At 40.3% G+C, this 14,455-nt stretch overlaps 1 protein-coding gene across 3 annotated transcripts in view; it reads left to right on the plus strand.

Annotated features, from left to right (window-relative positions):
• LOC130929648 (nucleolin-like) overlaps positions 1 to 14,242 on the plus strand; it is a 15,485-nt gene extending 1,243 nt beyond the window's left edge. For 2 of the 3 annotated variants that reach the window (XM_057856990.1, XM_057856991.1), the window contains exons 3-12: positions 2,225 to 2,296; positions 2,401 to 2,524; positions 2,588 to 2,745; positions 2,864 to 2,990; positions 3,064 to 3,194; positions 5,127 to 5,250; positions 5,311 to 5,444; positions 8,704 to 8,830; positions 8,890 to 9,026; positions 9,186 to 14,241. In XM_057856990.1, coding sequence (XP_057712973.1) covers positions 2,225 to 2,296; positions 2,401 to 2,524; positions 2,588 to 2,745; positions 2,864 to 2,990; positions 3,064 to 3,194; positions 5,127 to 5,250; positions 5,311 to 5,444; positions 8,704 to 8,830; positions 8,890 to 9,026; positions 9,186 to 9,244 — 1,193 coding nt within the window. In that variant the 3' untranslated portion in view covers positions 9,245 to 14,241. Of the gene's footprint in view, positions 1 to 2,224; positions 2,297 to 2,400; positions 2,525 to 2,587; positions 2,746 to 2,863; positions 2,991 to 3,063; positions 3,195 to 5,126; positions 5,251 to 5,310; positions 5,445 to 8,703; positions 8,831 to 8,889; positions 9,027 to 9,185 lie in introns of all 3 variants that reach the window. The other variant, XM_057856989.1, reaches the window with a different exon arrangement.
• Positions 14,243 to 14,455: the final 213 nt, after the last annotated feature.

Raw genomic sequence — 14,455 nt, forward strand, 5'->3', positions numbered from 1 at the left:
TACATACCTCCTATTGCGGCGTGTTTTTCTGCTCGTTAATATTAATAATCAAAATGGTGAAGGCGTGTGTGGCGGTTGGTTGCTGTAACAGAGAAGATAGACGGAGAGACTTGAAGTTCTACCGTATTCTGAGAGACCCGAAGATGAGAGCGAGATGGACTGCTGTAATTCGACAAGAAATCTGGGCACCAAACGATCACCACAGACTATGTAGTAGTCATTATATCTGGTAAGATGCATTTAATATATATTTAGAAGATTTTGGGCTGACAACCACAATTAAGATCATTGTGTGACGTTGGTGTTTGGGGTCTATATCGTTGCCTCTTTTTCTTTGGGGGCGGAGTTGTTGGCGGTAAGCAGAGTAAAAAGGGAGAAAAATACCACGACTTCCGTGTCTAATTTTTCGCCGCCAAGCAAGCGTTACAATATTAATTAAAAATGAATGAAAACTAAATACTATTGAATATGTCATCATTATCATTTAAAAAATTTAAGTGACGGGTAAAAATAGACTATGACCAGATTTTTATGACCCTGTCAGTCAAAATGACAGACAACGAAAATGTCTAGCGCAACCTCTGGATCCAACAGAAGAACTGATCAAATTATTTCTCCAGAAGATGCGTTACAAAAAATTTTTTTGATCACTAACAAAGTCAGCTTGATTTTCATCTTCTTCATATGCACAGGTCATTCAAAGAAAACGAAATTGCGTTTATCGCTCTATCCCATAGCACAGGACTAACATAAGTGTGACATACACTGCTGGCCAAAAGTATTGGCACCCCTGCAATTCTGTCAGATAATGCTCAATTTCTCCCAGCAAATGATTGCAATTACAAATGCTTTGGTAGTAATAGTAAATCTTCATTTATTTTGCTTGCATTGAAAAAAACCCAAAAGAGAATGGAGAACAAAAATTAATTCATAATCACAAAACTACAAAATGGGCCATACAAAAGTATAGGCACCCTTTGAAAAATCATGTGATGCTTCTCTAATTTGTGTCATTAACAGCACCTGTTACTTACCTGTGGCACATAACTGGTGGTGGCAATAACTAAATGATACTTGCAGCCAGTTAAAATGGATTAAAGTTGACTCAACCTCTGTCCTTGTATGTACCACATTAAGCATGGCGAAAGGGAAGGAGACCAAAGAACTGTCTGAGGACTTGAGAAGCCCAGAGACATAAAAAAAGCCAGTCTGGAGTTAGCTGAGAAAGCCAAAAACGTTTTGGAAGAATGTTCTCTGGTCAGATGAGACAAAAGTAGCACTTTTTGGCAAAAGGCATCAACATTAACGTTTACAGGGGGGAAAAAAAGAGGCCGTCAAAGAAAAGAACACGGTCCCCACGGTCAAACATAGCGGAGGTTCCCTGATGTTTTGGGGTTGCTTTGCTCACTCTGGCACTGGACTGCTTGACCATGTACATGGCCTTATGAAGTGTGAAGACGACCAACAAATTTTGCAGCATAAAGCTGGGTCTCCCTCAGAGGTCTTCCAGCAGGACAATGACCCAAAACATACATCAAAAAGCACGAGAAAATGGTTTGAGAGAAAGCACTGGAGACCAGCCCTGAATCCCATAGAACACCTGTGGAGAGATCTGAAAATGGCACCCTTCAAATCTCAGAGACCTGGAGCAATTGGCCACAGAAGAATGGTCGAAAATTCCAGCAGAGCATTGTAAGAAACTCATCGATGGATACTGGAAGCGGTTGTCTGCAGCTATTTTGTGCTACCAAGTATTAGACTGAGGGTGCCAATACTTTTGCCCGGCCCATTTTTGGAGTTTTGTGTAAAACGATCATGATTTCATTTCATTCCGTTTTGTGTTTTTTCATTGCAAGCAAAATAAATGAAGATATTACTACCAAAGCATTTGTAATTGCAATCATTTTCTGGGAGAAATCGAGCATTATCTCTCTACATACATTGGAACACAAACATGATTGGTAACATTAATATAGTTGATATAGTGACAGGGTCCATTGTAGTGTATTGCAAGGCCCAAGGTGTTTTTAAAAGATCAAAGTTCTCTGTGCGTCTATGACAGAATGATTCAAAATGACGAATGCCTTTATTGATCATGTGCTTCTTCTGAACCATTTCCATTTCGTTCAATGTCATGAACAAATTTCGGGTTTAAGATTTTTAGATGTATTTGTTTTAGGGGTTAAAACACCCTTGATGCACAACTCTTTGTCATCCTTTTCAGTGAAAGGGAAACGCAAAGCACAAGCACCTGAGGAAACTACCTCATCCAAGAAAAGCAAATTCCTCAATGACGGTACGTACTCCCAATATATATATATAGAGAGAGAGAGAGAGAGAGAGAGAGAGAGAGAGAGAAAAAAAAGAGCCTCTAAAAAAAATCCCCTTGTGTTTTTAAAGGTTATTGTCTTTTCATCGGCAACTTAAACAACTCCAAAACATTTGACGAAGTCCGTTGTTCGTTAGAGAACTTCTTGATGTCACAAAGTCTTCTGGTACAAAATATCAGATTGGCTGCGTCCAGGTAAGTCGGCGTTGTGGCAATTGGCTCCCAAATGCTTTCTACGCTAATGTGTCTTTCTGGAAGAACACACGCATTTATCGATTTGGCATCCGAAATGGACGTGACTAAAGCCTTGTCGCTGGACGGAGAAAGCATTCTTGGTCAGCCCGTGACTATCGCTAAGCCCAAGGTCAAACCGGCGGACGATGTGAAAAAAAAGGCGCCCAAGATGGACAAGAAAGGTAACGGACTCTTGTGCTTCTGTGTCCTAACCCTTTGAGGGTGCTGTTGGGCAACTTTCAAAACAACCTCCGTGTTCTTCTTGGATTTGTGGAGTCCTGAAACCGTCATTCTTTGCAGCTAAAGATGCCAGATGCTTGTTTTTGAAGAATCTCCCTTATGACGCAACAAGAAGAGACATCCGGGAAATTTTTACCAAGGCGATTAGAATTAGGTTTCCCGATGGAGCTCAGAGACCAGATAAAGGGTAAGGCTACTTTTAAGAAATTGGAGTCCGTGCGCCGTCCAGACACCTCGTGCAAATTTGGATGTTTTGACAGGATTGCCTTTTTGGAGTTCAAAAATGAAAATGTAGCCAGCAAAATCAGGGAGAGCAAACAGGGAGTCAAGCTCCAAGACCGGCTTCTCATCATCGACGCTGTGGGAGTGTCCCGAAAGGTCAAAGACCCAGGTAATTTCTCCACAGCTCTTTAATACTTTTCTGGGACTTTTCTGGGTCCAAATGGCGAGGCTGAGAAAAATGTGGCCGCTTACTTTACAGTGACATCACAAAAGATGCAGATGGACGGACCGCAAGAGTTAGCCACGTCCTTGGAGAATACCGTCATTTTTGGGCTCTAAGGCGCACTTGACTATAAGCCGCCACCCACCAAATTTGACACAAAAACGCCATTTGTTCATATTATGGGATATTTACACCAAAAGATATTAACCGATAACACTTTATTTGACAGTGGTGTCATAAGACCGTCATTAATATGACATGTCACTGTCGTGAGCATTAATGGATGCTTATGACAGATGTCGTTTAGTTTCATCCGACAAATGATCTCACCTTTCAATGGATGTAAAAGATCCGAGCTGGACCTAATGGAGTTGCTGACAAAACTTGCCGGATGATGCTTAACAGAGGTGGGTCGCGTAGCCAAAAATTGTATTCAAGTAAGAGTTGTGTTACTTCAAAATAATATTACTAAAGTAAAAGTAGTCGTCCAAAAAATGTACTCAAGTACAAGTAAAAAAGTATTTGATGGAAAAAAAAAAACCTAATGTAAAAGTAATGAGTAACATAGTGAGTAACTGCTTACAATGTTTGAATTTTTTTTTTTTTCAACAATAGTATTTTTTCCCAGCACAATTATCTATGTGAACTGTTATTATTATACTGTAATACTAGTATAACCTATTACATAAACACATTAAGCCAAAGAAATACAAAAAAAAAAAGTCTACCGAGAGGAAAAAACATCAACAGAACTGAAGCATCATTCGTCCAATGAGTACGAGTTCCCTCAAGTGGAGAAAATAGTTCCTAGTTTGACTATTTCCTTCATAGTTCCGATTATGAAATTTAAAAGATCATATCTCCGGTTTTCGGTGGTCAATTGGTGCCAAATAAAAACTTAAAATGTTGCCTTTGAGTCATGTTGAGGACAGCGCTCTATGTCAAATACTTCATTTTTTACGGTGCTTTAAAGACATCTGGTGATTGAACAGGCTGGCGTGAATGGCAAGCTTGAGTCTGATTGGTATAATGGAATCATGGGATTATTGTTGCCACGTCTCAGTATGTAGAATAAAGAGAAAGTTGTAACTAATGTAGCCAAAAGTAGCGGAGTAAGAGTAGCGTTTCTTCTTCACAAATCTCCATTCTAAAAGTAAAAAGTATGGCTTAGTAAAAACTACTCTTAGAAGTACATTTTTCTCAAAAGTGAAGGAATCGGACCTTTTAGCCAGATTGCCGGAATTAAGACAGCCGAACCGCCGGACCAGCGCTGGCGCAGATCCAACGACCCGGGCCGGCGAGAACCCTGCAACTCGGCCAAAAGGCCAAACGCTGCGAGTTCACCTTAGTCTTAATCCCTTGTACTGACTCCATTTTGAAAGCTGGAAAAGGGCTTCGAAGCACAAGTTGACAATTTATTTAGGTCGACAGCGATCAAACGGCAAGGCGAATCAGAAACGGACTCGGGCGAGGAGGCAAACTTGTTCCAAGGTCCGGTGTTTCCGCCCGGTCGGAAAATGTAACAGCCCAAAGTAGCGGAGTAAGAGTAGCGTTTCTACTTCACAAATCTACTATCTTAAAGTATGCCTTAGTAAAACTGCTCTTAAAAGTACATTTTTCTCAAAAGGTTACTCAAGTAAATGTAATGCTCATGACGGTCTTATGATGCTGCTGGCAAATGAAGTGTTAACTATTAACCCAAATAAATCAACAAATAAGCCGTACTAGACTGTACGCTGCGGGATTCAAAAAGGGGAAAAAAGTAGCGACATATAGCCCGAAAATGACGGTACGCTCTGTGCCGTTAGATTGACAAATAGAGTAAAGGTCACGAGCTTTGTGCATTTTAGCTCACCTTCTATTTTGTGACTTTCCCAGTTCCTCCCAGCAGCACCCTCTTTGTGAGCAACCTGCCATTCAAAGTCAAGGAAAAGAACGTGAAAAAAGTCTTTAAAAAAGCTCTAGCTATCACCATTCCAAAAAAAGACGGACAAACAAAAGGGTGAGTGCGCACGACCGCTCCCTCTTGTCTTTTTCCAGCGACAACTGACGTCATCTGCAGATTTGCTTTTGTGGATTTCGCCACCATGGAAGACGCTCAGCAGGCCCTCCGGGCCGCCGCCGATGTACAAATCCTAAAGAGGCCGATAAGAGTGGAGTTCGCTGCCGTCAAAGGGAGCGTGAAGATTAGCGATGGTATTTTGGATTACTTGTACATGTTTTTTCCCTCTTCTAACGCAAAAATATAAGAAACAAAAACGCTATTTTTGCACGTTCATAGAAAATCCGCCTGTGGAGTTTTGTGTCGTTTGCTAGCCTTATGCTAAACAGATGACGTGTTTATTTCAAATACGCAAGGTGGACTTCTGTTTGATGTGCACTTTTACTCATTGGCTGCTGTCGACGGCGTCAAAGGTCCAGTCTATTTGGGATGGGAGCGAGGGCGGCGAAGGCGTTAAAAATGTGTTCTTCCTCTGGCCAGGAAGCAACCTCCCACCAATGAGTGGCACCAATAAGAATGGACGTTTGTCCACCCTCCCACTTCAAATGAATGCTGTAGCACACGCAACATTGCTCATTGAGATTCCTGACGTTAGCGACCGTTGCTAGGTGGTGTAGCATCCCGGTTGAAAAGATGGTCTCTCAAAGTAATGGTTTAGAACTTTTATTTCCCACCTTGACGTAAACACACGGTAAGAGCTACGGTGCAAACAAACAAAACAAAACAATTAGTAATTAATAATAACTTTTTACCTTCTTCCTTTTTAACCTTATTAATCAATTGCCTTGACCTTACCTTATCCTTGACCATCTCTACCTTGAGTGCAATTACTGTATATATTTATGACCTTTTAAACTTCTATATTTTTCTTTATTTTCGTAAAATAAACCGTAACACAAGAAATAAACCTTTCAATTATAATTGCAAACAATACTAATAGCATTTATAGGCCCATTGTTGATGAAGCGCCATTATTTAGTAAGATGACTGCGCCCTCTAGTGTACAGAAAATGAATGGAAATAGTTCAGACTCAGACAAATGAGAGATCCTATACTTAGCGACATATAAATCACCTACTAGAATTTCCAAAATGAAACCTTCAATTCAAACCTTGTTACTTCACCAACCAGGTGCTAATAACCTTTAGCAACTCAAGACACTGTATTAGTTCTTATGATCACCGTGACGGCGACGCACGTTGTATGCCTTCTCTTCAGCGCGCCGTTTTTCCAACTTCCTTCTTTTATGCAGCTGATACATTTTGCGGTATTTTGCCTTCCTTTGCCCTTTCAAAATAAAACCATGAACTCTCAAAAACGGAAATCAAATACAAACACGTGAAATTATGAACAAGGTCATTTACAGGCGGGTCAAGCTTGCGTTTGTCCTATTGCTAAATGCATATAAATAATGTGCGAACGAGATGTTTCCTGAGCTAAACCTGTCCAAAAATAATGTCCCCGGTGCCAAATTCACTGGTAAAGATTAGAGCTGGGAATCTTTGGGCACCTAACGATTCGATTACGATTACGATTCAGAGGCTCCGATTCGATTATAAAACGATTATTGATGCACCCCCCTCCTTTTGTTTTTTATTTTTTTTTAATGTTTTGTACATTAGTTCCAAAATTGTTCAAAAATACTCTCAGGCTAAACCAAACTACTATTTCAGTATCAAGTTAACATATAGCAGTAAACAAATATACAAAAAAAAAACATTAAATAAAAAAACTCCAGTCCCCATTCTGTATCAGCAGCTTTAAACTACATTCAATTCATTTAATGTTGTGAATCAACCGTTGTTAAAATTGCTCCCGTTATTCCATAATTTCCCTTTTGTCTACTTTCGACATGTGAAAGTTTTAAAAGTATTTTAAAGATAGATTCAAGTCAATATTTTACCGATTCAGGAGTATTTTAGATAAAAAGTTAATTGGGATTGCTTGGAAGGTTCGCTACAACAGCCTTGCAGGGAAGTGTACTGCTTTAAGATGGCAGGCGTTTACTAACGCCCGTATCTAGCTTTTTTGTAGATGTGCTGCTAACGCTACCGAATCTATATTGCATCTAGTCCTATATAAACGATATCTACCGTAACATTATGCGGATGTACTTTGTAGCAGCTTTTCGGCAGCAGTCAGGTATGTTGTTGCGTTTTTTTTTATCTCGTGGCATTAGTTGAGCTAGAGCCGTGAGTTGAGCATTGGCATTAGCCGAGGGGCCGGGTAATGAGAAGCATGATGTTTAGCTATTCTCGCTCCGTTCCGTCCCGAAGACCGCGCGGCGCGCTGATTGTGTTGTACTTCCGCTTTACTTGGCATATTTCAATCATCGGAATTTGGATGTTTGTGAATCGTTCTCGAATCTTCCACGGCCGAATCGTGAATAATCAAAAGAATCGGAAATTTTGCACACCTCTAGTAAAGATGTGGAAGAACATACAAATGTTCAGTTAAAGAGATGGCTTGAGTGTCGAGGGCTGAAAAACAGCCAATCTGATCCACAGTTAGCTTTATTATCGACACCTTTTTTTTTGTGTGTGTGCATTGCCTTACGCCACTGACAATGACTTTCTCTTGTTTCAACAACTTATCCTTTGCCACCATATGCCCTGTCTTTCTCATATATTATATCCTCTGGTTGTCTCTGACCGTTATTGGGGGCAATTTCAATTTACATTGCTATTTTTGTGTAGCGGTCGCAAATGCTACTCGCTGACAGCCAATGAACACGTTTCATTTTTTCATTAATAACAAATCCTAATTCTATAATTCATTTACACGTCCCCCTTACTATAGTTGTTTTTTTGTTTTTTACAACAGAATAGGTAACAACAGTGGCAGTCAGATACCATTTTCTTTTTTTCAGGTCACGCCACGCTAAAAGATAAGAATAATGATCAAAATGGCTTACCTGTTTGTCCTCTGTAGGACCATGGCCCCCAACATAATGTTTACTGCATATGAAGATGAAAGTTTTCACCTGGCTGGTGTTGAACTGGTCTTTTGGACGTCCGCCAAGTTGATCCATTCTTCACATTTTTGGGTTCGGGAAATGTATGAAGAAAACATCCTTCATATGTCATCATGTCTAGAGTCGTTTCTGTAAGTTCCATAGCAGCAGTGTTTACTCGGCATGTTCTTTTTTGAAAGATTACCGGCAGAAAACAAGCAGTAGTAACAGCGTGTCTACGTTGACCCACTTCCGGGTTAAGCTGACGAGGTCACGGTCTAAAAATAGCATTCGTGCGGTACACTATTGGACGTCCGCCACCGACAATGGCAGCCAATGAGTTCATGTTTTTTTAGGCTCGAGTGCGTGAGGACCGACTGCTAAGATTTCATCTCGATATGCTCACATTCGAGAAAATAATGTGCACTTCGACTTGGAGCGTACGTGTGGAGTCTTCTTGGGTAAACAGCGGCCAAACCAGACAATTCTTTCTTTCTCAGTGCAGTCAAAAACACTGATCGTACGCGGACTCGGCGACGAGACCACCGCAGACATTCTTCGAGGCGCTTTCGAGGGTTGTCTCGCAGCGAGAATCGCCACAGATAAAAAGACAGGAAAGTCGAAAGGGTAAGCGCCGCGGCGTACGTACGGCAAATGTCATTTTTACAACATTTGGCCGTCGTCAGGTTCGGTTTCGTGGAGTACGAGAGTGAAGAATTGTGCGTCGCCGCCAAAGAGGTCATGGAGGACGGCGTGATCAACGGAAGCAAAGTCAGCCTGGGTTACGCAAGGTTAAAAGCCAAAAGAGGTGCCGGCACCGGAGGTAACGCTTTGTTTGCGCATATTCTCAGACCTAAGTGTGTTTTGGCCGCCGCCGGCTCCCTCGCGACGTCTTGTTTGCGTCGAGCGGATCGGTCAGCGGTCGAGCCGGACAAACCGCTTTTCAGGCCGCTTGACACTATCTGAGGAAATCTTCTTTTAGGGCGAACTGACGGGACGCGACGTGATGTTGAAGAAGTAACAGCCCTGCCTGGCCTCTAAGGGGAATTTCTCACTTCAAGTGTAATCCCATCCCAATCGGAATTCATTCATGTAGTTATCAGCAAATTTTTTTGTTAGGATGATGGGCATCCACCTTATAAGTGGACTAATTACCCAAGGTTTTTTTTTGTCCCATGTGACCACAAATACATTTTAAAAATCAAACCGTTTTCTAAATAGTTGCGTATACAAATACAGTGTTTGAAAAGTGTTTGCCTCCACTTCAATTTCCTTTCTTTGTGTATTCCGTGTTACCCACGGGTATAAGAAATTTTCTAGGTGCGTCGTACCGATTGAGCACTAAAATGACTTTGGCGAGTACAGTGGAACATCCCGCCTAAATGGTGTTATGGTGTTACACTTATATAGCGCTTTTCCACCTTTCAAGGCGCTCAAAGCGCTTTACACTATCTCACCATCCACCTACTGGTGACGCAGCACCAGGAGCAACGTGGGGTTCAGTATCTTGCTCAAGGACACTTAGGCGTGTTCATCAGGGCGGAGAATTGAACCCACAACCTCTGGGTTTGGGGGGACAACTACTCTACCACTGAGCCACGCCTACTGCCTAATAAGTATGTATGCAATATAGGTTTCCGATCGCTGGTCGCGCTACTCAAGATGATCTTCCTTCTGATGAGTTTATTCAATCCATTTGAAGTGGGAGGAAGCGCCGAACGTCGCCGCCATCCTCCTACTTCAAATGGATTGGACATCTACTGCCGTCAACGGTACCGAAAGAGTTCATCAAAAATGGGTTGAATCCAATACGTAGCCGGGGTATTGGATTTGGGAGGAAAAAAGTACTGCGGTATATGGGCAGGGTCGTGCAGAGACCGGTGGAGGGGCACATAGATCAAAATGGGCACATGAACAAGTATTTAGAACACCTTACAATAACATCCATTTAAACCAGCTTTACAGTATAAATTGGCTGTGAATGTGACAGACTTCAATTGGGAGGGGGGAATAGTGAATAGAAATCAACACTGTCATCAACACTTTCTGGCTATGATTCAGTCAGTCTTTGCTACTTTTCTTTCTTCAACCGCTACATCAAAACTTCCTTCTTCAACTTGTTCAACTGAGAACAAACCACATAAGATGGTCACTGAGCCACCATGAGCACAGTTTTTTCAAAACTATTCTTTCATTATTATCCATATTTGACAACTTAAGCACCTAATAATAGTGAAAAAAGATCTTATTGAAAAATGACATTGTAGTTGTGTTTATAATTGTTGTAGTTAATACCCGACAAGCCGCGCAAACTCTGTTATGCTTACCAATTGTGCTATTCACCCAGCTGATAGGGGGATCCACTGCCTTTCGCAGCCTCATCCAACAACTTTTTTTATCCCTCAAACTCTTTTCCTTATGAGGGAAGTATAGAGCTTAAATTTAAAAAATCAGACTCCCTGGTGGTTTTATTTTTGAAGCCTTCTTAATTTCTTTCTCGCTCATTAACTATGAAGGTAGATTTGTGTCTTTATTATTCAATCAAAATATATATTTTCAATCAAAATAAAATGTGAAGGCAAAAAATACATTTGAGACAAAGAATTTTCAAACTTAATATTTTTTGGGGGGATTGAAACAACTTTTGTGATTGAAGTCATGTTTTGCATTTGGGCCACATTTTGGCTAGGATACTTGAGTCTTTCTTATTTAATCAAAAAAATGAGTTGCTTCAAACAAACAAACAAAAAAATTTCAAAAGAAAAATCACTTCAATCAAAAAAAAAAAAAAAAAAAATCATCGAAAAAATGTTTGCACATGCCCCCCGCCTCGCACGGACCGACGGCTGGCTATTGGTGTACCACCGGAGTCGGGACACGAGGCCGAAGCGATCGGCGGCTGTCCTCCGCGCCGGGGCGGGGGTGTGACATCGGGGTCCCAACGGAGGGCCGGCGGGGTGGTGGGCGAGTGGCCCGACATTTGCCGGGCCAGCAAGCGAGTGGTCGTGCGGTGGCTTAGCGGCATGCAGGCAGTTTTATTTCTTTTTTTAATGGTGTCGTCGGTGTTCAAGTAAAGTACTCAGTGCCGTGCAAGCAACAAACATTAGACTTTCATATATTTTATATTCATGACACACAACTGAAGTCGTTCAAGCCTTTTATTGTTTTAATATGAATGATTTTGGCAGAAAAGTCAATAAAAACCAAAAATCCCTATTTCAAAAAATGAACATATATCATCCGACCAATACAAAAAGTGTTTTTAAATGCAAAAGTCAACCTACAATGAAATATATCAGCTATGCACTCAATATTTGGTCGGGAATCCTTTTGCAGAAATGACTGCTTCAATGCAGTGTGGCATGGAGGCAATCGGCCCGTGGCACTGCTCAGGTGTTATGGATGCTTCGATAGCGGCCTAAAGCTCATCCACAGTGTTGAGTCTGGTGTCTCTCAACTTCCTCTCACAATATTCCACAAATTCTCTATGGGGTTCAGGTCAGGAGAGTTGGCAGACCAATTGAGCACAGTAATGCCATGGTCAGTAAACCATTTACCACTGTGAGCAGGTGCCAGGTCGTGCTGAAAACTGAAATCTTCATCTCCATAAAGCTGTTCAGCAGATGGAAGCATGAAGTGCTCCGAAATCTCCTGATAGCTAGCTGCATTGACCCTGTCCTTGATAAAACACAGTAGACCAACACCAGCAGCTGACATGGCACCCCAGACCATCACTGACTGCGGGTACTTGACACTGGACATTTCCTTCACCCCAGTCTTCCTCCAATCTCTGGCACCTTGATTTCCGAATGACGTGCAAAATTTGCTTTCATCTGAAAAAAGTACTTTGGATCACTGAGCAACAGTCCAGTTCTGCTTCTCTGTAGCCCTGCAGGTCAGGCGCTCCTGCCGCTGTTTCAGGTTCAAAAGTGGCTTGACCTGGGGAATGCGGCACCCGGAGCCCATTTCCAGCACACGCCTGTGCACGGTGGCTCTGGATGTTTCTACTCCAGACTCGGTCCGCTGTTTCTGCAGGTCCCCCAAGGTCTGGAATCGGCCCTTCTCCGAAGTCTTTCTCAGGGTGCGGTCACCTCTTCTGCTTGTGCAGCGTTTCCTGCCACAGACTTCCCACTGAGGTGCCTTGGTACAGCACTCTGGGAACAGCTTATTCCCTCAGAAATTTCTTTCTGTGTCTTAGCCTCTTGCTTGAGAGTGTCAATGATGGCCTTCTGGACAACAGTCAGGTCGGCAGTCTTGCCCACCATTGCAGTTTTGAGTCATGAACCGGGCTGGGAGTTTTTATAAGCCTCTGGAATCTTTCGAAGGGGTTTTGAGTTAATTCGTTGATTCAGATGATTAGGCGAGTAGCTTCTTTAGAGTACCTTTTCATGATATGCTTTTTTTTTGAGATAGGGATTTTTGTTTTTTGCCGAAATCATCAATATTAAAACAATAAAAAGGCTTGAACTACTTCAGTTGTGTGTAATGAATCTAAAATATATGAAAGTCTAATGTTTATCAGTATATTACAGAAAATAATTAACTTTATCACAAAATGCTAATTTTTTTAGAAGGACCAGTATATTTTCAATTAAAAAAAAGTCACTTCAATCTCAAAAAAAAAAAAAAAAAGTGTTTGAATGCAAAAATAAAATTGAAACTCAAAAAAAAAAAAAGCATTTGAAAGCTATTTGTCTTTCAATTTTTGTGGGGACTGAAGTGATTTTTTTTTTTTTTTTGGTTGAAGCAACTTTTTTGCTTGAAGTAATGTTGTTTTGCGTTTGGGCCACATTTTGGCTAGCACATTTGTGTCTTTATTATTCAATCAAAAAAGTTGCTTCAAACAAAAAAAATATATATTTTCAAAAGAAAAATCACTTCAATCAAAAAAAAAATCATTTCAATCATAGTAAAATAGTTTTTGAATGCGAAAAATTATTTGAGACTCAAATTTTTTGCAATCGAACACTTAATTTTTCATTAAAAAAGGTTTTTGATTTTACAAATCCTTTTTTTGTTTGTGCCATATTATGGGTAGGACATTTGTGTCCAAATCATTCAATCTCCAAAAAGGTTGCTTCAATCAAAATATTTTCAAACAAAGAAAAAAATCGTTGGAAAAATAAAATTGCCCACCCCTAATTTTTTGTTGTTGAAAATAATATGCAAAGCAAATGACTGTCTAAGGTGCTTGTCACATGGTCTGTTAGGTAAAAAAACTGACCCATTGTATAAATATCTTTTTTTGTTCATTTCATTCATTTATTAAAAATTTGTTTTATTGCTGCTTTACAACTTTTATATATATAAATATAGGAAAGTCAGTTACATGCAATGACACTTTTCGGCCACCAGGGGGGCTGGCCCCCCTTGCCCCCTCCCCCAATGTATCACATTTGATACACTTACAATTTCATGATTTTGAGACAAATTCAGAATTTTGAAATATCTTTCCTCCCCCCAAAAATAATGGATGCAAGTCAACTCCTGCATCTGCAGGTTCCATGAGAAAAAAAAAAAACAGGATTTAGCAAGGGTTATAGATATTAGAGCGCCCTTTTTTTTTCTTTTTTACAAATTGTATCTGTTATTTATCTAGCGATCTTTTCAAATGGCAAAAAACATTAAATAAGCTTTTTATTTCATGTTTGATGACTGACTATTGCCCTCCAATTTTTCTGCTGTTCTTGTTCTTCCCATGCTGCACAACCAACCCATGACAGGCAACTGATGTATAAAATGTTAGGTGTAAAAAATGAACCATGACACCAATTTCACCAATTGTTCAATAAAAAATGTTTTTCTTTATCAAAGGGTAATAAGTTGTTATTGTTGTACATTACACCATGTTACAGAAAATAATAGAATTTTGTTCCTGTCTTGAAATCATTTTATTTGTGTTGCTTGGGTCCAAACTAAATGAAAAATGCCTCTAAAAAGGTACAGGTTTGGTTTTGCTAAAACTAGAGGCTATATTCAAAATTTGAGTTAAGCGGGAAATATTTGTTAAACATATTTTCTTTGTGTTTCAGGTCAAACTAAGTCTATAAAATGGAAAATGTACACACATATATATATATATATAAGCATGAGAAAGTACAACAGTAAAGAAAAGTGGAAAATAGAATTTAAAAGTCGTGACCTCCAACTTTTTGGGAAACAAGTGTTTTTATATGTCAATGCGACGAAACAAACTAGGATGTGCCATTTAGAACTTGGGAACAAACTATGTTATACATGGTGTTATCTTTA

Source organism: Corythoichthys intestinalis, chromosome 14 (genome assembly GCF_030265065.1).
Source record: "Corythoichthys intestinalis isolate RoL2023-P3 chromosome 14, ASM3026506v1, whole genome shotgun sequence".
Lineage (NCBI taxonomy): Eukaryota > Metazoa > Chordata > Actinopteri > Syngnathiformes > Syngnathidae > Corythoichthys > Corythoichthys intestinalis.